The 23,233-nt window shown below is 30.8% G+C and overlaps 2 protein-coding genes across 5 annotated transcripts; one reads left to right on the top strand and one right to left on the bottom strand.

Moving 5' to 3' along the window:
• Window positions 1-2,507: 2,507 nt before the first annotated feature.
• Window positions 2,508-20,664, top strand: LOC124493096 (uncharacterized). Its single transcript, XM_075735482.1, has 8 exons — window positions 2,508-2,651; window positions 4,703-5,858; window positions 18,158-18,956; window positions 19,011-19,088; window positions 19,164-19,284; window positions 19,370-19,471; window positions 19,547-20,209; window positions 20,260-20,664. The coding sequence occupies exons 2-7, from the start codon at window positions 5,182-5,184 to the stop codon at window positions 20,095-20,097; spliced, it is 2,328 nt and encodes a 775-aa protein (XP_075591597.1). The 5' UTR covers window positions 2,508-2,651; window positions 4,703-5,181; the 3' UTR covers window positions 20,098-20,209; window positions 20,260-20,664.
• On the bottom strand, window positions 20,591-22,855 carry LOC124491572 (uncharacterized). Of its 4 annotated transcripts, none has more exons than XM_075735484.1 (4): window positions 22,360-22,855; window positions 22,109-22,318; window positions 21,836-21,931; window positions 20,591-21,772 (listed from the first exon to the last, which is right to left on the bottom strand). In XM_075735484.1, the coding sequence occupies exons 2-4, from the start codon at window positions 22,149-22,151 to the stop codon at window positions 21,561-21,563; spliced, it is 351 nt and encodes a 116-aa protein (XP_075591599.1). In that variant the 5' UTR covers window positions 22,152-22,318; window positions 22,360-22,855; the 3' UTR covers window positions 20,591-21,560. The 4 variants fall into 4 exon arrangements, with proteins under 4 accessions (XP_075591599.1, XP_075591601.1, XP_075591602.1 ...); XM_075735486.1 differs by having other exon boundaries at window positions 21,836-21,981; XM_075735487.1 differs by having other exon boundaries at window positions 22,074-22,318.
• Window positions 22,856-23,233: the final 378 nt, after the last annotated feature.

A 23,233-nucleotide genomic window follows, 5' to 3' on the forward strand; every position in this document is an offset into this window, starting at 1 on the left:
GCAAAATGACAAAAAAAACTGAAATTTGGAACACGAGAATAATGATCTTTTTCAATGTGCTTGAGATTTGGATTTTTTTTCTGGTTTGTGTGTGTTGAACGCTACATCATTATAATTTGCCTCATAAACACATACACACACACACACATACGCGAACTGATTCAGTTTGTGATTCATGAAATTCAGAAAAAAAAATCAAATCATTTAAGCCAATTCAAGAGACACTCAAAATAAAAAAGTTTACTACTTACCAGAATTGATGATTTCTTTGTCGATTTGTGTGTGTGTGTGTGTGCGTGTGGTGACAATTAGAAAAGTGACAACACGTGGTAATCATCATCATCAGTAACATTCCAGAAAAAAAATCATCATCACAAATTATAAGAGGAAACACACGACACACACACACAAAACACTTGAAGATTCAAAGATGATCAAAAAATGTTTATGGGAATAACGAATTTGAATTCAAATTCTTTTTCATTTCGAGAAAATTACTCACAACATTATTGTCATCATTTTCACACATCACACATAATAATAATATAATGATGATGATGATGGCCGTTGTTGTTTTGGATGATGATGATGATGATTATATTGTAGAGCAACATGAAAGATTGAATTGAAAATTGAGTAATCATCAAAACAACAACAACATATAGAACCGTGGGTCACATACACACCATATTATCATCTTCATTTCTTTCTTCTTTTTTTTTTGATTGATCAATTTCAAAGTATCGATTATTATTATTCGATGATGATGATGATGGCTTTCATTGATTATTATTAGATTATTTTTTCAGGTGGATTTACAACAACAAAAAAAATTGAACCAAAGATTGCTGTTGGACACAACACATTCATTGATAATTTTCATTCACCATTCAACATAACATCAACTAATTAGCAGGTTTTTTCCCATGTGTATACACACACACACCACTGGAGCATCTAGTGTACAATTGATTGGAACGAAAAAAAAAAGAAAAATTCGAACATCTTGATCGTGCCAAAAAAAAAAAAAAATCTTGCTGCCTTACACATATATAGTTATGTGTTTTGTGCATCCATATAATTATTTTCATAATACCGGGTTAATAATAATAATAATAATAGAGATTTGATACATTTTCTTCTCGAATACGAATTCAAATTGAATCTAAGAAAAGAAAAAACGGTAGTTGACACAGATGCTGATGATGATGATGATGATAGTTTGTACGATATTTGTAAAATTGTTGTTTTTTTTCTTTCTTCCTGATTGAATAATAGATTTTTGTTGTTGTTGTTGTTGTTGTTGTTGTCGTATTTACACTGAATCAAGAGAAAGAGATGAGGCAATAGACAAAATTATTATTAGTTTTATTTATTTTTTTTTTTGCACAAAAATTGATAAAGATGTAAAACTTACAAATTTTTTTTTTGTTTCAAGGTAAATGATGATCAATCAATCACATTTGATGATGATGTCATTTTTCATAATGATAATGATGATGATGATGATAATTAATTCACATTTGTATTTTTCGTTTTGTTTTGTTTATATTGCCATTCATTTTAAACAATAAAATCAAAAAATTTGTTGGCAAATATTAAAATCGATCAATTGATTGATCATTCGATTGATGAGATGTGATGATGATGATATTCATTATTCATTTATTTATTTTTTTTATTTTTTTTTTTTTTTTTTTTGAAGAAAAACTCTTAGAGTTCATCTTGGAACTATTATGGTTGCTGCATTACATCAATTTGACAACTTTTTTTTGTTCTCCATCTATACTGGATTATCTTGAATTTTGTTATTGAGAAATTTTGAATTTTTTTCCAGTTTGTCTGCGGTTTTGAAAGAAAAACTTTTTTAGATGGAGTTATGGACACAACAACGACGACGACGGATACGTATTGGTCAATTCATATGCCATTCCATACAATGATGATTACATCGATTACAACAATAGATATTTTCGTAAAGTTTCGAATTTCTTATTATAACGGATTTGATAATGGTAAAAAACATTTTTTGGTTTTTTTTTTGAAATATATAAACATTGCACATTTCAAAAAAAATCATGATCATCAAAATGATTGACCTTCAATCTTTTGACTGTTTTTAATCAGTTTTTGTCACTGGGATGACAAATCCATCTTTTGCTCTTTTTTTTTTTTTTTTTGTTAAACCTGGGTTGATGAAAAGACAAATCATCATCATCATCATACAATTAGATGGTTAATAATAACAATATGACATCACCTTTTTTTCAATTGTGTTAATTCTAATTTGAAATCTGTTTTTTTTTCTCGATATAAATGTGATAACATTGATGGTTTCAATCAATATATCTATCTCGTTTATAAACAATCATCACCAATGACAACAACAACAACAACAACAACAGACATATTTGAGTAGATTTATACCGATTTAGCCATATTGTGTGTAAATAGTGTCTGACAAAACAAACTGTGTGTCTGTGTGTGTATTATTTAGCGGTGGTTCATCAAAAAAAAAAAAAAAAATATTGCGTTTGCTGCGATGATAAAATAACGACAATAATGATCGATCCTCATTTTTTTTTCTTGTTGTTAAAAATGTGGCCGAATCTTTGATCGACGAAAAAAAAAACATTCAATGATCAGATTTGGTAAGGATTGTTTTTTTTTATTTATTTTCATTCATTTTGTGTTGTACATCTTTCTCCCTGAAACAATCTAAAATGGCTAGATTTCTTTTTGATGATTGACTGTCACTGTGTTTTTGTTGTTGTTGTTGTTGTTTATGTTTATGTTTATGTTGTTTTCTATTTGTTTTTTTTCCATTTCATCACCAACAATCATTCAATATATGAACGATATCGTGCTGTGATGACGATGATGATGATGATGATCATCATCATTATATCAATCGGTGATCGATTGGTGATCACCACCAATCATCACTATGATCATTTGGAGAGAGAAAAAAAGAAACGATTTCTTCCTGTATTTTTTTCATTAGCTTAAACATCGAACTACAAATGAAATGAAAAAAGAATCCTTCGATTTTATTTTTTCATCATATTTGATCTGATTTACGTAAACGCTAAACCATTAATATTAACCGACGATAATAGTACCATTTTTTTCCAGTGTTTTTTTTTATTGTTGTTGTTGTCGTCATATACCGACATTCATCATCATCATCAAATATCGACCAATATTGGCAGGTAATCAGTAATCAATAATTTAGTGTCATTGGACAAAATAAAAACCACTGTGTGTGTGTGTGTGATTAAACTATTGATGTGGTGCAATAATAGTCTTATCAAATCGTCATCTTCATATTCTGATGATCATAATGTTCCTTTATTTGGTCCATATATTAATGTTTAGTGGTCTTATATGTATGGGTATATTGATCAGTGAACAATCATCATCGATTCCAGTTTGTTTTTTTTCTAGCAAGCAAAAAAAAATCCATTACATTTGTTTGTCCGGTTTGGTTATTTTCTCTCTATTTACCTGCCTTTGATTGACAAACACTAATTGATGATGTTGTTGTTTCGTCTCATAGACTCAAATAAGAAGGTTATGTAAGTGTTAATTGTGGTGGTTTTTTGTTGTTGTTGTTGTTGTTGTTGTCGTATTTAACTCAATTCAATCACTCACTCAGAGTAAAACAAATCATCATCATCATCATTTTCAGAAATTATCAATGTGTGAAATGTATTGTTTTCTCTGTTTGTTTGTGTGTCTTAAAAACGATGGTGACACCACATTGGTAAACCATCATCATCATCATCATCATCATTATTGAATGGCAAGCAATCACCAATTGTTTTGATCATCATCAGATCTGTGATCCACAAACGAAACAGATAGATTTTTTATTTGTTGTTGTTGTTGTTGTTGACAAATACGTAATACTATTTGGTGACAATCAGAAAATCTGATCATGTTTCGTTTTTGTCTTTGGATCAAATGAAGCGAATTTTTTTTTGAAAATGTCGCCATGTGGCATGTGTTGTTGTATTAGTTTATTTGTTGTTGGATATCATACAGAGTTTGTTTGACTCTGGCTGACTCGTGTTGTGTTCAATTATCCTATTTCTCCCTTTTGATTTTTTTTTGTTTTGTTTTGTATATGTGTTATTGCCACTATCAATCACAATTTTTTTTTTGTGATTCAAATAAAAACAAAAGGTAAACTATTCCTACAACAGCAACGAATGAACAAGAACGAAAAAAAAAAATTCGGAACTAAATCACGACCAATCCAGTCAACCATTCATTCATTCATTCATTCATTCAGTCAATCAGTCAGTTTGTGTAAGTAAGTCAAAACAAAACAAAAAAGCCAAAATTACTTGTTTCGATCGAATCAAAAAAAAAAAAAACATTTGATTGATTTTACCCAAGCCGGCCATATATATTTACACCACATGTATTTGGATGATGATCAAGTATTTCACCATTATCATTATCACATTTCACATCGGAATGAAATGAGATGAATATTTGACATGATGACAAAATTCTTCGACATCTTTTTTTTTGCGAACCAACAATGACTACACAAACGAACCTATCATTTTGTTGTTGTTTTTTTTCCAAACGAAAAAAACCATATCGTTTCGTCATCATGTCGTTTTTACTTTTGAAATTTTTTTTTTTTTTTTAACTAAACAAAATGTTTTTTTTTCTTTTTCTTCTTCAGATCCGGAATCACATATATGATATGGTCATCATCATCATCATCGTCACCAAATAGCAGCAACAACATTATCTTGTGAATTTTATCAGTTATCTGTTAAAAAAAAACTTTTTGCGAACAAAACAAAACAAAAAAGGATTCGATAATTTTTCGCTATCTGTTTCTCTTTTTTTTAAGAAAAAAATTTTTTTTTTTTCAAGCAAACAATACACGCACACACCTACATATCCACCTTCAATGTATGTGATAACTTTGTAGCGCTCATCAATCAATCATTTGGTTGTTTTTTATTTATTTTGATGATGTTTGTGCGTTTGTATGACAAGAAAATTCAATACTTTCACTAGTTGATGGATCGAATGATCATCAAATACAAACGATGTGTTTCTAGTCCTGAAATTTTTTTTTTTTTTTTTTAATAATTGAATTTTGACATTTTGATTTTGATTTTGATCTTTTGGTGTTTGTTACAATTTATATAAATGCGTTGTTGTGACAAACAGACGATGCTATCATCACCACCACCATTACCACCATCTTCATCTTCATCATCATCATCATCATCATCAACATCATCATCATCGACGATAACAACATCTTTATCATCATCGATCAATACGGCTGATTTATCAGCCAGTGCAATCACGCCGGGATCTAATCATAATCCAAACATAACGAACGGACATCCAAATTATCCACATTATCATATACACAATCATCATCATCATCATCATTCTCATCAAACAAATATTGAAATGTCACCATCGGCACCACCGATTGGTACAACACCAATGGAAATGGTTATTGTTTCCGGCACATCACCGCCACCACCACCACCACTACCACCATCATCTTCATCATTATCATCATCATCATCATCATCATCATCATCCTCTTCACCGTTATCATCGTCGATGACAACAACAACAACATCATCGTGTTTATCGTCAACGATAACAACCACTACTAGTATGTCAATGATAAAAGAATGTCTATGTGTTGGATGTCAGCGACCAATTCGTGATCGATATCTAATGTGTATTAGTAGTGAACATTATTGGCATGAATCATGTCTACAATGTACCGTTTGTCGGATAATGCTCACGAATTCGTGCTATGTACGAGAACGAAAAATTTATTGCAAAAATGATTATAATAAGTAAGTAGTAATGAAACACAACAAAACACTACTCTTTCTTTCTTCCGTTTTTTTTTATTGATTGAATTAATCTATAGATCGACTATGACAGCGTTTTCCAAACTTTTTCAGTCCAGTGTTGGCAGTAAAATTTTTCTGAACTTTGAGAAGGCTGTTGTGTATGTTGATAGCCATATCAATATCTAGCTGTGTGTGTGTGTCTGATATTTTTTTTTCGATTGATTTGATTTGATTTGATCTACGAATCGAATCAAACATTCATATTGATCTGTCATCTTCATGTTTTTTTTCTTCTTTTCTATTTTTTTATTAATAATTTAGCAATCGAATAAAATATTTACATACACACACACACCTGGATATTTTATGTTATGTTATGTTATGTTGTTTGCTTGAAGAAGAAAAAATCAATTAAAAATAAAAATATTCAACTTTTTTTTTGGATAAATCGGTAAATATTGTGACATTCTGTGTGTGTGTGTGTCAGCTATACAACAACAACAATATGTGACAACAGATGAATTTCTAGTAGTTTCAGAAATCAGAAACGACGATGCATGTTTGTTTCTCGTCTTTTTTTTTCTTTGAATGTTGTTGTTGTTGTTGTTTCTGGAACACACACACACACACACATTTTTCGAACAACACACGTTTATTCATTCAGATTTTTTTTTTGTATCGAATGTTAAAAACCAAAAAAAAAAAGAAACTGTTGAGAATTTTGTGCAAGTTTTTCTTTCTTTTTCTTTTTTTTTTGTTGCCTGTCACTACTATTCTGTTGTTCGTTGTTGTTGTTGTTTCTCGGTATCTACAATCCTTGTTTGCCATATGATCTAGATCTGATACCCTGTTCTGTGTGTGTGTGTGTGTTATACTTTGAACTTGTTATGACAAGCTGCTACACACTCGTACATTGGATGCATATTTCTACACCAAAGGTCCAAAAACTAGACCAGACCAGACCAAATCAAGCACGAATAGAGATGGAAAAAAAATTCTTTGTCACTTGTGTGTGACAATCAAACGATCGACTTTGGTTGTTGTTGTTGTTGCTGCTGTTGCTGTTCTTCTTCTTCTTTTTTTTTTTTTTTGATTCTTTTTGCATGTTTTTCTCAGTTTTGACATTCGTCGAAAGTCATCATCATCATCATCATCATTGTTGTTGTTGCAAAAATTTGAAACAATGAAAAGTCACCAACACACACATATAAATATACAAGATTCAGACGCTAAACATGTTCATTTCGAATGTAGGTTTTAATTTTTGGATTTTTTTTTCGTTCATTTCAAAACATCCGTATTGTATTGAAGAACAATAGGGATTCAGTTTCTCATCACAAGATTATTTCTCGTATTTTTTTCCCCACTTTCTATACGATTTAATCCAATGTTGAATGTTTTTTTCGCACACAGAACGGAATATTCAACGTTTTTTTTTTGCGTTTTATTGTTATTGGCATTAAGCTTGTGTGTGTGTATTGTTTATTGCTCAATCAAAAAAAAAAAAAAAAGGCACAGGTGGCCAAATTCAACGATCCGAACAACAACAACAAGAATTTTTATTCGAATCATTATTCTGTATTTTTTTTCTGATCCAGTATGTGTTTGTTTCATATGCCGGTTATATTCTGATGATTTTTTTTTTCGTTGTTGTTGTTGTTGTTCAGGATGAAAAAAAAACTGAAGAAAAAAAAAGTCAAAAATCTATATTATGTGACCATTAGAAAACGTGTCGTGTAATGTAATGTGTCTCTCTGTATGTGGCGAATATTCCTAATGAACGAGAATGTTTTTTTTTTTTTTTTTGGTTCATTTTCGTTTAATGTTTGCGAAAAAAAAACTGAAATGAATTATTTATTGGCCATTTTTCTAGAATTTGTTTTCATGAATGTGTGTTGTGTGTGGTTTAAAGTAACGAATCTTAGGCGCCATTAAACTCGAATTTATTACAATTAATTTAACGCAGCAATTTTTTTTCTCTCTCTCTCTCTCTCTCTGGCGTCTGGCGTTATTCATGATTTAGTTTTTTTTGGGTTGTTTTTTTTTTGACCAAGTTTCTGGATTTTTTTTCTTCATGGTAGCTTTCAATGTATTTTTGAAATGGAAATCAATGTGAACCAATGTGAACCAGTGAAATTTTTTGTTTTCAAGTGGTGGATTTCCTAGACACACCTGTTTTGGATATAGTAAAACAAAAATCGGATCATCAATCTATCTATTTGTACCGGCAATATAATCATCATCAGTCATCTGCTTATTGGGATTATTCATTTTCCACGATGAATTGAATTATTATGATATAAAGTTGAAGTTTTACCCAATATCCAGGTCCATGATATTTTCACTGGCTATGAATTGTGTTTGTGACATGACTAATGACTTATTTACATAATCCTTATCCAAACACCATAACGTTTTTTCCATTTCACTTTACCGATTACAACTCGATTCGGGTATGTTGTTTGTCATCTGGCTTAATAAAGTCATTTCGAGTTTTTTTTCCATCCATCCATGCTATGGTCATTTTTTTTTGCTGGTGTACTCTTTCGATTACTTTTTTTTTATTCTCACTGATCAACGACCATATGATAATCTGATATGAAAACAACAAGAATATTGAATTTTTTTTTTCGGTGTGTAGCAATCAAAGACAAATTACCCATATATGGATGTATATGGTGGTGGACAAACAGCATATAAAGCAAATTGGCTAAACTTTTTTTGTGTGTGTTTTGTTTTGTTTTGTTTCTGTTCATTCCAATTCATTCAACGTGTGTATATATGACCTAAAAGGTCATATATATTGAAAATTGTTCTAAAGCTAACTCTCTAATCACTCAGTTAGTCAGTCATTCTTTCGATGACACAATGATTCGGTGGATATATTGTTGTTCATAAATTACGATCAATTTTCGATAGTCTAGATTCTAGAACGTTAAATAATAATAAAAACTGGATCACGATCTTTTTTTTATATATCCAAACACGTGCTATAATCGTCGTTTTTTTTTGTTTTGTCTTTGGATGGGCACGTGCAACAAACCGTAACCTAGTGTGTGTCGGTGTGTATATTGTACACACAACGTGATCAAACGACCGTATGATGTTTCATATATGGGGTGGTAATAAACAATACCCAAAAAAAAAATGTCATAGGCCACACACATACACACACACACACAGTATCGATCAATTTGATTCATTCACTTAGTCATCATCATTCATTCATTTATTCAAGAATGATGCATTTCAATTAGTTATTTATTTATTTTTATTTTTTGAACGTTGATAGATTGAATTTAATAGTGGGCAATTGTTGGCGTTTGATTATTCGCGTTGTCACAAGGGACGACCTTTAGTATCGGATATACCAACAAACACAATTAACACATACAACTAATTGTTGAGTGAAAAAAAATGGTTTAATTTCGTCTACATTTTGTGGTCTATTTTTTGAACGCATTGGTGTGGTGGTGGTGGTTAATGTTCACAATGTAATGTTGTGTGTCACGTGTTGGTTTTTTTTGAAAAAAAATTTCTATAAAAAAACTATTTGGGTTACAATAGTGGATTTTTTTTCTTTCGAATCTTAATCATCATTATTTTTATTATTCATTTTCTGAAGAATGAAAAAAAAAATTCACGTATCAACGATGAAATCAACGTGTTTCACGTTTATATATTGACATTAATGAAGATGTATCGAGCATCGAGCAATGTATTCTGTACAGTATAAATTTTTTTGTTTTGTTTTTTAAATTTCTAGTCATGTCTTTCACTGTTGTTATTATTCTTGGCACATGAATAATGCTGCTTTGTGTGCATGTGTGAAAAACTCATCGATCAATGTATCCATTTTTTTTATATATTAGTTGGAATCCTAGAAAAAAAAACAAAATTGATTCCTAAACTTCAAGTTAATTATTTGACGAAAATTTTTTTTTTGCCTAATTTATATACGATGAATGAAAATCAGACAAAAAAAATGAAAAGACTCATCATTGTCATTACGTTGTTGTTGTTGTTGAACATTTATCTATAGTGTGTTGATGTGTGTGAAAAAGAATGATGATCCACTTGAAAATTGTTTTTTATCATTATATAGGACACAGTGCTCTTGAAACGTTATAGTTTCCAAGATCATGAGAATAAATGAATGAATGAGTGAATTTTCAATGTTTTTGAATGGCGTTTTTTTGTTTTTTCTTTTGTTTCAGATTCTTTTTGCTGTATATGGCCAACGTTGTTTGATGATCGACATAGTGGATCGATATTTTCATTTGATTTTTTCTTTTATTCGGGCGTTTGTTTTCATTGTCAAGTGTTGTTGTTGTTTCTCAATTCTTTTTTTTTTTTTTTCCAACCAATTGAATGGACAATTTTTTTTCTAATTCCAACAAACATTTTCTCTTTCCAATACAAGTTTTTTATTTCTTTTTTTTTCTGTTCTGTTTCTGTTTGTTGATGATCAACAAACACATTATTACAGCCATGAATTGATGATGAGGATAATCATAAAAATTCTGGCCAGACACACATACATGATAATTCTATGTTTTATCAGAATCAACCATTCAATCCTCTCATTACAAATTCAATTGGCTAGTGTAATTCTGATCATCAACAAACATGTTAACCATACAAATTTTGTTGTGTACATCTTGCGCAAAATTTGTCCAAAAAAAAGATTTTCTCACACACAAACACACACGCTAACGCTAACGCAATAAACAACGCCCATATTCACTAATACAAACAAAAAGTTGATATTAGACTTGTGTCCAAGAGTTACAAATATTTGTCTACATACATAAACCCGGCTATATGGCCATAATCTCATCCATCTAGATTTTATGGCTTCTTTTTTTTCGATGCGATCATCATCATCATCATCAGCATTATTTGATAGTGAAATTTTTGCTGTTGTGGACACCTATTCAGGTTTTCTAGGCTTTCTCTTTAGTTGTTTGGTTGGGCCCTTTATTTATATTTGTTTATATTTCGTACGGGTTTTTTTTTTTTGTTTTGTTTGTCTGGCAACCAACCAAGGCCATAATCATAAAATTTTTTTCCTCAGTTTTTTTTGTGTGTAGTGATAACACACAGAAATAGATCATCCTTATGTTTGACATATGGTCGTATTCATTTGATATAGAAACTCCTCATTTTTTTCTGTCACAAAAAAAGCTAATTATTCAAGTTTTTCTAGTTCTAGTTGTTTTATTCTGCATCTAGAATCTTATTTCCAGTGACAACAACAGCAGCAGCAGCAGTAGTAAAACTCCCGTTGTCAACTAGCTTATATAAATTGATTTGAAATTGACAAACACACACACACAAACACAATACATTTGCATAGCATTTTTTGGTGATAATTTTGCAAATTCTTTTTTTGATAAAGAATTTAGACACACACACACACACACACACACACACACACACAGCAACAAACTTGGCAACTCTTGGTGATTGAGGAATCTGATGATGGTCAAAATGAAGAAAATTTCAATAGAATTTTCAATGAAATTTATTGTCTTTTTTTTCTCTTTTGTTTCTGCCATTCTGGTATTGGTGAATTTTATACTTTGATGTTACACATTCTGATGTGCGAACTAATTTATGTTGCAACTACCAGAGAATATAGAAAATGATCCAGCAATGGTCCTCAGCAGGATATTCTTTTGCTCAATTCCGTTTCATATATAAATGTTTATAGTACACACACACACACACACACACATAGTGTAAACTGTTTTTTTTTCTTCTGAATCTTTATAATCTATCTTGTTTCTGGGAAAATGTGAATGAGAATTCCGTGACTCTGGTATGCATGAATCGTTATTTTGTGACGGCGACGACGATGCCTATGGCGAATTTAAAACGAATGAAAAATCAATGAATTCTGTGAATTCTATACAACCAATCGCATACGCACACACACACACACACACACACACACAAGAAACATTGAATGGAAAAAAACCTAAGATTAAGGTCATTGTTATAATACAACAATCAATAATTGCCTCTATCGATGTCCGTTCGTGTGTGAGCAAGGCGATTTATTCTGTTAGGCCAAGTGATGGAAAAAAAAATTGAAAATAAATGAAAATCACGTATTTGTATAAATATATATCACACACGGTGTGGATTTTGACCACATGCGGTGATTGAATGAACGAACAATGATGTTGACATTTTGACATCCGTTTCAAATCCCTTTCTCAAATCCACATCACATTCATATTGTTGTTTTATACGTATATATATGTGTGTGTATGTGTGTTTTTTTTCCTGACGTAGTTCAAATCAAAAGTTTCATAGTTTTTTTTTCTAGCTGGTGGCCATAAGGTATCATTTGTTTTCATTTACTACACCACCATCATGCTAAGAATTGCTTGCCAAAAAAAAAAAAAAACAACACATGATTCTTGGTAATACTACAATTAATGAATTATGACCTTTGTCCGGTTCGGTTGTAAATTCTGAACACCGATTAGGCAATGTTTGATGAGTTGATATTCAATTCTGTATTTTTTTTCTTTCGTTGAGTGAATGAATGAATGAAAAAAAAATTCCAGGATTCATCATCTCGACATGATCAACAACAACGACAAAGACAAAGTTTAAATGAGAGTGAGAAAGAGAGTGTGTGTGTTTAGGACCTAAACTTTAGGTTGGTTTGGAATGAATATTTTTTTTTTTTTTGTTCATGTCATCATCATCATTGCCATTTTTTTCATCTGACATCAACATTGAAAATACAAAACAGAGAGAGAGAGAGAGAAAAAAAAATAGAAAAACGAAAAATTTTCATTTGTTTCCCTGGTGCTTAGCAATACTCATCAGTCAGAATGAATAAAAATGGTGGAAATTTTTTTTTTTTTTTTTTTTTGCTTGCTTGCTTGCTTGCCTGCCTTAAACATTCTCAAACATCAAATTCGGCTAGAATTCGGTTAAATGCGCTTAAATGTAAACGCAATGAATGTGGAATTCTCTTTCACTCACTCCCGTTTTTTTTTTTGTTAGAATTTTTCAGAGGACTTTTGCATCCATTTAGACATTATGGAATTCTAGGAATGTGCCAGACACACGCGTTCGTTTATTATACCCACATTTTGTCTACAACTACTGATCGTCTGATGATGATGATGATTATGATCGACAAATTTTATAGTCATGTTAAAGTTAACCTATGTTTGTGTATGTGTGTGTGTGTGTTTGATGCATAGAAAGAATCATTAGCATCATAGAACTTATTCACATTTATCGATCCTTTTTTTCTGACTGGAATATGCATATACGCAGAAAATGGGAAAAAAACCATACATCGATCAAACAATCGAACAAGAAAAAATTTTTTTTTTCCAAATTGGTCCAAATTTTTCTTTCAAACTTGCTGGCATTGTCTGTCCCTTGAACTTTTGTTTTTTCATATTTTTTTTCGCATGTTTTGGAATCTGTTTCGTGTTTTTGTTATTGTTGTTGTTGTTGTTGTTGTTGTTGTTGTATGTGTGAAGAATGGAATTTCTTTAATTCTGCCAGGATAAATTCTTTTTTTCCTCTCTCTCTCTCACTCTTTTCAATCCTGTAAAAACAAATGTATAGAGATATCGGAAACGACAAAAAAAAGTGTTGACTACATTCCAATCAAACAATAGATTCAATGAATGAAAAGATTGATTTGAATATAATTTTTCTATTGCTAGAAATCAATCTATGATCATTATGATGATGATTTGTGATTGATGTGAGAAAATGCCTGAGGATTTTTCACTTGACTAATAAAATTTGTTCAAAATTGAAACTTTTTTTTGATTGAATTTAAAGCAATTTCAAGCAACTGAGTGCAATATTTGTTATTCATCATTCTCATCATTCATCATCAAACGTGATAATCTTGATTGTTTTTTTCTTTGGTGACCAAAAAAATATTTTTTCTTTTTTTTTGCATCAACACTTGTGTGTGTGTGTATGTTTTTTTTTGGTGGTAATGTTTGCTAAACAGCTCAATCATCATAATCATCGGTGGATATATAATGTCGTTGTTGTTGTTGTTGTTGTGAGTGGTGGTGGTGGTGGTGCACACATGCCAAATGTAACGAAAAAAAGCGAAAAAAAAGTAGCAAAAAATAATTTTTAATTCCATTTCTATTTGAACTTTATCATCATCATCATGCTTGAAATGAGAATTTTTTTTTTGCCTTGAAACTATCTCACACACAGTCGTCGATTCTTTTATTTTTCCGATTTATATACTATGTGGGTGTGTACATAGACACACACACACACACACGGCAACTAAATACACACACACACACAGTTTGAATGACGACGTTCAAGTTTCTTTTTTTTTTGCTTTTTGACTATCCGGATATTAAATATTTACATATGACGACAATTCTGATTGCGATTTTCTATTTTCTTTCTCTCTCTGTGTGTGTGTGTGTGTGTCGAAATAGCAGAAAGAGAAGAGAAAAGAATACTTTAGCTTTAGAATAAATTCCTATTTTTGTTTCCATAATGTGTGTGTGTGTGTGTGCGTTGGTGTTGGTGTTTGTATGTGGCAAACGACAAAGTCTTCGACGATGGCGATCATTAATTGTTGTTGTTGATCTTTGATGACAACAAAGTTTCAGCACATTTTTGCTTAAGGGCAAAATCAATGATTCATATATGAATCAATTCAACGCACACACACACACAGAATTCTATCTTGATATTTATTATTTAAACTTGATGGTGATGGCGTTTGAAGAATCGTTGTTGTTGTTGTGTGTGTGTGTGTGTGTTTTTATAGAAAAATCGAAAACTATCCCATCATCATCATTATTGTGCCAATTTTATATGGTTATTGTTGTTTACCCATTGTTTGTTTGTTTGTTTCGAGAAATTTTTTTTTCAACCGAAAATCAGGAAAAAAATAGATGAGAAATAAAGTTTGATTAGTTTGATCTTTCTTTTTTTTTTTTTTTTTTTGGTTGTTACTAATTAGAATCTTGTTTCTTTTTTTTCAATTAAATTGAAATTTTTTTTGAATCAAATCAAATCAATCGAACTGAAATGAATCCCAAAGTTTAATCATCTGGAAATGATTAATAAAACAAAACAATGCACAAAGAATTTGATTAGCCAAATTTAGATTTTTTTTTTCGAAAAATTTCAAAAAATCTACATGGTTACCCGAGTGATTTCATCAATTTTTTTCGTTGATTGACATGATGATGATGATGATGAAAAAAAAGAAAATTAATCAGAAAAAAACTACCTGCATTTGGTGGTCGTTTTTTTTTGTTTTGTTTTCTGGTTGATTGGTGAATTTTTTTTTTACTTGCATTTCAGGTGTATTCACTAATAATGATATTCGATCAAGTGTGTAGAATCTATGCATATCCAAATATATTCTGAATGATAAAAACAAAACAGAGCAAAACTTAATTATACTGTCTCTGTCTGTTGTATACAGCTGGTGCAAATCTGGATTCACTTTATTTTATTTCGTTTATTCAAATACATATATAACGTGTATTTGATATTGAAAAAAAAAAACTTATTGCCATCGGTCTCCTGAACTGAATATATATTGGGTATTGTTTCATTCTGAATCTTTTTTTTTATTATTACAATAAAAAAAAGTGTCACCTTTTATTCTGTGATAAATTCTGCGTTTTTATCTGTTTTTGTTGCCAGTATAAGCTATGGATGCAAATCATATGTGTGTGTGTGTGTGTATTTTTCTTATTTCCACGATGATAAAGTGAACAAATTAAATATTATCATCCAATGCAATGATCCATATGAAATTGAATATATGAAATCAAGTCAAGAGGATTTTTCATTTCATTACTTATGGCCATTATTATCATTATTCTATGTGTGCGTGTTTCAAGTATTTTTCATATTCCGGCATTATATTTCAGATTCTTACCAGTCGATTGATTTTCCTATTCTATGTGTTTTTTTTTTGTATTTTGATACGTTGAGACACACCTCTAGTTTTATTTTCATTCTGATTCTTTTTTTTCTGTCTCGAATGGCAAAACAAAATAATAGAAAGAAAAAATCTTAATATCGAAACACACACACACACACACACACACACAAAATCAGAGACAATCTCATACAGGAAAACGGTGAAGAAGAATGAAAAAAAAGGAAGACAAATGATGAAGAAATGAAACGGAAACAAAAAAAATGGTAAAAAAAACTTACGTTTTTCCATCTTTCTTTCTTTCTCTGTTTGTTTGTTTGTTTGTTTGAATGGCAAAGAATTGGCAGCCAACAAAAAAAACGAAAGAAAAGAACAAAGTTAATAATAATAATAAAAAAAAGGAAACGAAAAAAGAAAGAAACAGAGTAAACAATTTTGGATCACGAGAAAAAAAACGGTGAAAATATTGGTGTTTGTATTGTGTGTGTGTGTGTGTGAAAGAATCGAATCAAATCAAATCGAATGAATGGACCTTATATATTTGTTTGTGTGTACTGATTGACGGATCTTGATGATGATGATTGTTTGTGTGTGTGTGTGTGTGTGTATCCAATTCTTACATTAATGTGCAACGAATGAATGAAATTAGATGATGACAATCGTTTTTTTTTTTTTTTTTTTGGTATAGGTTCTTTATGTGTGTGTGTGTATGTTTATTTATCCGAAATTTTAAGTACGAAGAAAAACAATACACACTTATTATTGAGGGCGCCAGCCAAGTGTTTATTGTATAGCATGAAGCAAACCACTTGAGAGTTGTCGTCGTCGTCATCGTCATCGTCGTTGTTGTTGTTGTTGTTGTTGAGATGAGCATTTTTTTCAGATTCAATATATTGATTAATTGTTCACTTCACTGTCATTTCTTTCTTGCTTACTTTTTGTTTCAACGAAAAGACCTGTGCCAAAAGTATGCGTGTATAGAGAGGTGTATTTCCTGGCAATTTTTTTGTTTTTGAAAATTTGCATCCAAATGACTTTTTTCGTTTTGAGCATCTTCATAGGATTTTTTTTTCTCATTCACTTCATTTCATTCCATTCAATTCAAGAGAAGAAAAGAAAAGAAAAGAAAGGAAGAAAAACGCCCATTGAATTGAATTTTCATCATCTTGAATTATCATTAAAAAAACTGAGAGAAACTGAGATTTTGTTTTCTTCATTTCTTTATTTTGTTTACAGCCTTTTTTTTCTGACTACCGGTTAATTAATGAATTCACAATGAAACGGGTTGACGTTTTTTTTTTCATCATCTTCTTGTTCTTTTCAAATGAATGATTCAACTGGATTCAAATACAGAGAAAAGATTATGGTGAAATCTGTAATACAAAGCACGAATGTTTCAAATGTTAATGTGAGCCTATATTATATATAAATAAATAAATAAGCTTGATCCACAAATTAAAATTCAAAGCTCCATCCCAATACTATCATCATCATTCGATGAAAGACACAAACATTTGATTGTATCTTGATCAAAGGGATTAACTTTGGTGGTGGATACTGAGTGAATGAATGAAGATAAAAAAAAAATTGACAAGTCAGAATGTTTTGAAAATTAAATTTAAACTCACCTACTATAACGGTCTTTTAGAAATTATACCAAGAATTTAGAAAAGCCTGTATGCGTGTGTGTGTGTGTGTGTGTGAAAATGAAGAACGTGCTTTCTAACTAATAGCTTGTATATCTGTAGTATAGTGTTTCAGGAATTCTGTGTTTACCAGTGTGTGTGTGTGCATGTCCAACGAATATAACGAATCACGAATTGACACCGACTGAGAGAATCACATGATACTGGTACATATACTCCATAAGCGGTCCAAATTTTATGACTTTTATTCAACAATGTTTGGCTTTGATTTTCTCAATTTTCACCATCATTTTTGCACTAATCCATTGTATGATGATTGTTGTTGTCGTTTTTTTTGTGGCCATACAATACATGTCATAGACGAAAAAAAAAATTATGACCATTAACAACAACAACCGTAATGACTGTGAATCCATAGATTTCAAACAAAAATAAAGAATATATTGTTCTGTGTGTTGCATTAAGACAAATCATCATTTATTTAAATTACATCGTATGTATAGCGCCAAACACACAAATGCAATGTTTTTGACAATGAATATAACATCGAAATATATTCAAAGTTTTTCTATGGTTTCCTAAATTTATGAATGAAACCCAATTTGTTATTTGTTGCTGTTGTTGTTTATGAATGAATTGGATTGAGATTTTTCCATTATTAGAATGATCAATACATACACATATTATTATTGTTTTATTTTCTATTCTATATTGTGTCGCAGACTTTATGCAGCAAAATGTACAAATTGTTTGGAATCAATCAATTCCGATGAGCTTGTTATGCGTGTACATGGTTTTGTATATCATTTATCCTGTTTTATTTGCATTTGGTGTAAACGACAATTGAAAAAAGGCGATAAATTTGCATTACGTGGCCATCAACCAGTATGTGAAACAGATCTAACAAAATCTAATGAACCATCATCACATATTGTGACTACATATAGTATGCAACAACAACAATCACAGCATTTATCATTATTGAATCAAACATTGAATCATGATATTGGTGTATATGATATGATCTATGGATTATCCGTACGAATGTCACCATCATCATCATCAACAACAACAACAACAACAACAGCAACGACAATAACGATGGCCGATAAACCATTATCATCGCAACCACATTTAACAATGTTGCAACCACCGGCCTCAAATACATCAACATGTCATCATGATAATACATCAACAGATCATCAGTATTCACCTCGAGCATTAACTAACTGTGATTCGCCAATGATTATTAATAAAAACGATCAACAACAACAGCCTCAACTACCACAACAACAACAACAACAACAACCACCACCATCATCAACAACAACAACTTCACAGCCATCATATTCATCACCATCTCATCATAATAATACGCCTAATTGCAATAATAGTACAAGTCCGATACCAATTAAACAGGATGGTCGTCGTGGTCCAAAACGACCAAGAACTATACTCACTACTGCACAACGTAGAGCATTTAAAGCTTCATTTGAGATTAGTCAGAAACCATGCCGTAAAGTAATGACAAACATTTAAATTACTTACATTGATTTAATGAATTTTTTTTCTTAGGTTCGTGAAACATTGGCCAAAGAAACTGGTCTTAGTGTTCGTATCGTTCAAGTATGGTTCCAAAATCAACGAGCTAAGGTAAACAATTTATAATGCACTTGATTCAAAAAATGTTTATCATTGAAATTTCTTTTTTTTTTTGTTAATGAATAGCTGAAGAAAATTCAAAGAAAACAACAACAACAACAAATGACACAAGGTGGTGGCGGTAGTATTATAATTGGTAATGGAAGTGAATCAGGTGCTGGTATCGGATCCAGTGATAAATCGAAAGGTTTGTTTTATTCAATGAGAAAATGAAAAAAAAACAACAACGTCTAATGTGATTTATTTATATCGATTTTCCATTATATATATAGACGATACAACAGATGACGATGATGATGATCAAGATGATGATGATGATGATGATGAATCTCAACAATTTTCTATTCCTTTTATGTTACAAAGTCCAGATGCTGGTAATATTCATTTGAATTTATTATCAATTTTTCTTTGAAATGTTTAACTTTTTCTTATTTATATTGTGTGCTCAGGTTCATATTATTCAGGACGTGGTGATGAAGATGGTTATGCTTGTAATAAAAGTGAAATGGGCTGTATGGATGATAGTGAAACAAGCCTCTGTGAATTGGACGATAATAATGGAATCAATCGATCATCAAATTCTGAATCTGATCATCATCAACATCGTTTATCATCGGTTTCTACTACTACACCGGTTAATCATCATCATCAACATCATCATCATCATTCGAATTCATCATTACAATTTGGTTCATTATCTTTGATTACAAACAATGTAACAACAGCCATTATGTCGAATAGTGTATCAAATCACCACAATTCAATGTTTTCACCACCACCACCACCGCTACCACCATCAACACATCATTCTCATGGTGGTCTAGGACAACAACAACAAATACAACTACAACATGGTCAATCATCAAATAACATGTTAAATTTGTCGAATAATAATACATTATCAGCATCATCATCGATAACGAATATGACACCAATCGATAAATTGTATTCAATGCAAAATTCTTATTTCAGTAATCCACCATCGGAATGTGAATGCTGAGAACAACAACAATTGCAAAACACACACACACACACGCACAAAATAAGTATTTTTCACTGTATAAATCATCATCGTCTTGTAATAATCAATTTATTATCATCATTTGAACCAAGTTTTTCTTTATCGTTTCTAATCAAACGAAAATTTTTCAACAAAAAAAAGAAGAAAAAAACACTTTTCAAGATTGCAATTAATTACATTGATTGGCTAGTCGTTTAAACATTCATCAATTATTTATATAACAAAATATCAGATTGAAATTCATCAGATTCATTCAATTTTTTTTCTCTCTCTCTCTCTCTCTCTTTTTGTTAAATCATTTCTTCTTTTTCATAATTTTAATCATAACTAGAATCTTATATCATCATCATTTACAACAAATACAATGAAGAATCAGGAATTTTGAAATTTGAAAACATGTATTTCATTTGTTTTTTTCCACCATGCATTTCACATATCCATCACCATCATTAACTTAAATTTAACACACAAAAAAAATATTGATAATTTATTAACAACAAAAAAAAGAAATGTAAAAATTGAAAAATAAAATGTGTGGATCATGAACATTGATGATGATGATAAAACTGGTTAGTGGGCGGGTAGTAAACGGGATGGCTCACAACAGGATGTGATTCGATGAATCTTTTGAAAAAAAATTCACACACCTCGTGGGTCAAAAAAAAAATTCCAACATTTTATTGATGGATTTGTTTATACGGGTCAAAGGGAAATAATTTTCTTTCACAATGAAACCAAGTGTGTAGTGGAAAAATATTTTTTTTGTTCTGTTTCTCATAAACGGTAACGGTTTTATTCGTTGTAAATGTGCTCGTATAGAATGCATGTATTAATGAATCGAACAATGCGATAAGCGGAGAACATGATGAGGTATCTAGCATGCATGATGACACATGGACAGAATTTGAAAAAAGGGAGAGAAAAAAAAACGATCGTCACATGTCATGAATCTGGTGCATGATGATTTGGAATCCGGTAAAACATGCTCCGACGGACACGGTTTTTTTTTGATGCTCTTCAATGATCTAGATTTGTATGATGTGTGTGTGTATGTTGTTTTGTTGTTGTTGGCACAACAGCTTGTCACTATTGGATTGGTGGATAAACATTTGGAAAAGCCAATGGGTTTTTTTTAGATAAATTCTGTTGTCACCAAAAAGTGTGTGTGTGTGTGTGTGTGTCGTTGTTGTTTGGACATTGAAGACACAGTTTTTACAGAAGAAAAATTCATTCAACTATTGCGTGTCTAATTGTCGTTGTATTTGTTGTTTAATTTTTTGCCATCATCCTCATCATCATCATCATTTTGACAATTTGAAATTTATAATGGAAACAACAATGTAACTGAGTGTGTGTGTGTGTGTGATATAAAATGGTCGGGAAAATAAGATTTCCATCATGATGATGATGATGATGATAATGATGAAAAGTTATTTCGAAATTCAACGAAAACCGCCCATCAAATCATCGCCACCAACACCACCAAAACCGAGCTTGTTTCCTAATCCAAAGCCACCAAATTTACCACCACCACCACCACCACCACCACCAACACCGACATTTGGATATGATTGCATCATATGTATTGGAAGATGATTATGATGATAGAATTTATATACTGGTTTATGTACTGGTATATGGATCGGTATCGGTACTATTTGTGCGTGTGAAGAAAAAAAACAATCAATAAATGAATCAAAAAAATCATCATACTCACTATAATTATGATGATCATCATGATGTCCACCACCGATGATAATAATATCACCACGTTTCTTTTTACCATCAACCATTGAAACAATGATGAACAAAGCTGTAAAAATTATCAAATTTTTCAATTCCATTTTTGTTGTTGTTGAAAAACTATGAATGAAACAAACAAACAAATAAACAGACAGCACACCACATACAAATAAAATATGTGAATGAATACATGTTTTTTTTGGTTTTTATACCTTTGGACAAAATGATTTTTTGTTTTACAAAACACTTATATTATAATTATTCCATTCCATCATAATCAACAATCTCATTTGATTCGTTTGTTTGTTTGTTTTTTCGGTTTTCCACCGAATACGACCGACATTCAAATTTTCATTTCCCGAATTTCAATATTTATTATCTCATACACAACACCGATCAAAAAAAAAGTTCAGGTCCAATTGTCGTTGTCGGTCGTGCATGATCAAGTTGAAGTTTGCTATGGAAATAAAAACAATGTAGAAAATCATTTTTAATTACGAAAATTATTTTTTGTTTTTTTGAAAGTAAAAAAAAAATCAACTTGAAAAACTTTCTATTTCATGATTGATTTGATTGATTAGATTTGGAAGCAAAAAAAAATATCGATCAAGATGATGATGATGATGATGATGATTGTGCATACAAAATCAATTATGATTGAATGGAATTGTTTCGATGGTGAATTGATAGAAAAAAAATGTGAAATGATTTAAAATGTAAATAAACAACACGTAACAGGATGATTGATTGATTGATCGATTGGAGGGGCCAAAAACGCAACAGTAATAAAGATTTTCAGCCAAATATCGATGATGGCGGATAATGATGAAAATATCAAATCAGGTGAATATGGATCATCCCTGTGTGTGAAGAATCAATTTTCTCGATGATGACGATGATGATGATTGAGTTTTTTATTTGTTTTTTTTTCTCTCACTTGATAGTGGTCATTTATCATTATCGACTCATGACCACTATCACCACCAACAGCATGGTGATTGAAAAGTGATCTGATTTAGGTTCAACGAGGCAAATCATGATCATGGTTTTTGTATGTGTGTGCGTGTGCTATGGTAATAAATCTAGCCGCACAATAAATCATCATTTCATTTCATTTTTTTTGGGGGGGAATGAGCTACAAAACACTTTTGGAACATTTTCATACAACACAATCTGACCGACAATTTGTGTGTGATTTTTTTTTCTTTAATTAACTCACTACTCTATGTATATCATAGACAACCAAATTAGTCACATTTTTTTTTTCTTGATATCAAAAAAAAAACAAACAAACAATTTTTTTCATTTCATTCAAAATTTGAAACTAGAGACACGGAAATTCGTCCGAAATATATAATATGATCATAATATA

This window comes from Dermatophagoides farinae, chromosome 1 (assembly GCF_024713945.1).
Source record: "Dermatophagoides farinae isolate YC_2012a chromosome 1, ASM2471394v1, whole genome shotgun sequence".
In the NCBI taxonomy this organism is placed as follows: domain Eukaryota; kingdom Metazoa; phylum Arthropoda; class Arachnida; order Sarcoptiformes; family Pyroglyphidae; genus Dermatophagoides; species Dermatophagoides farinae.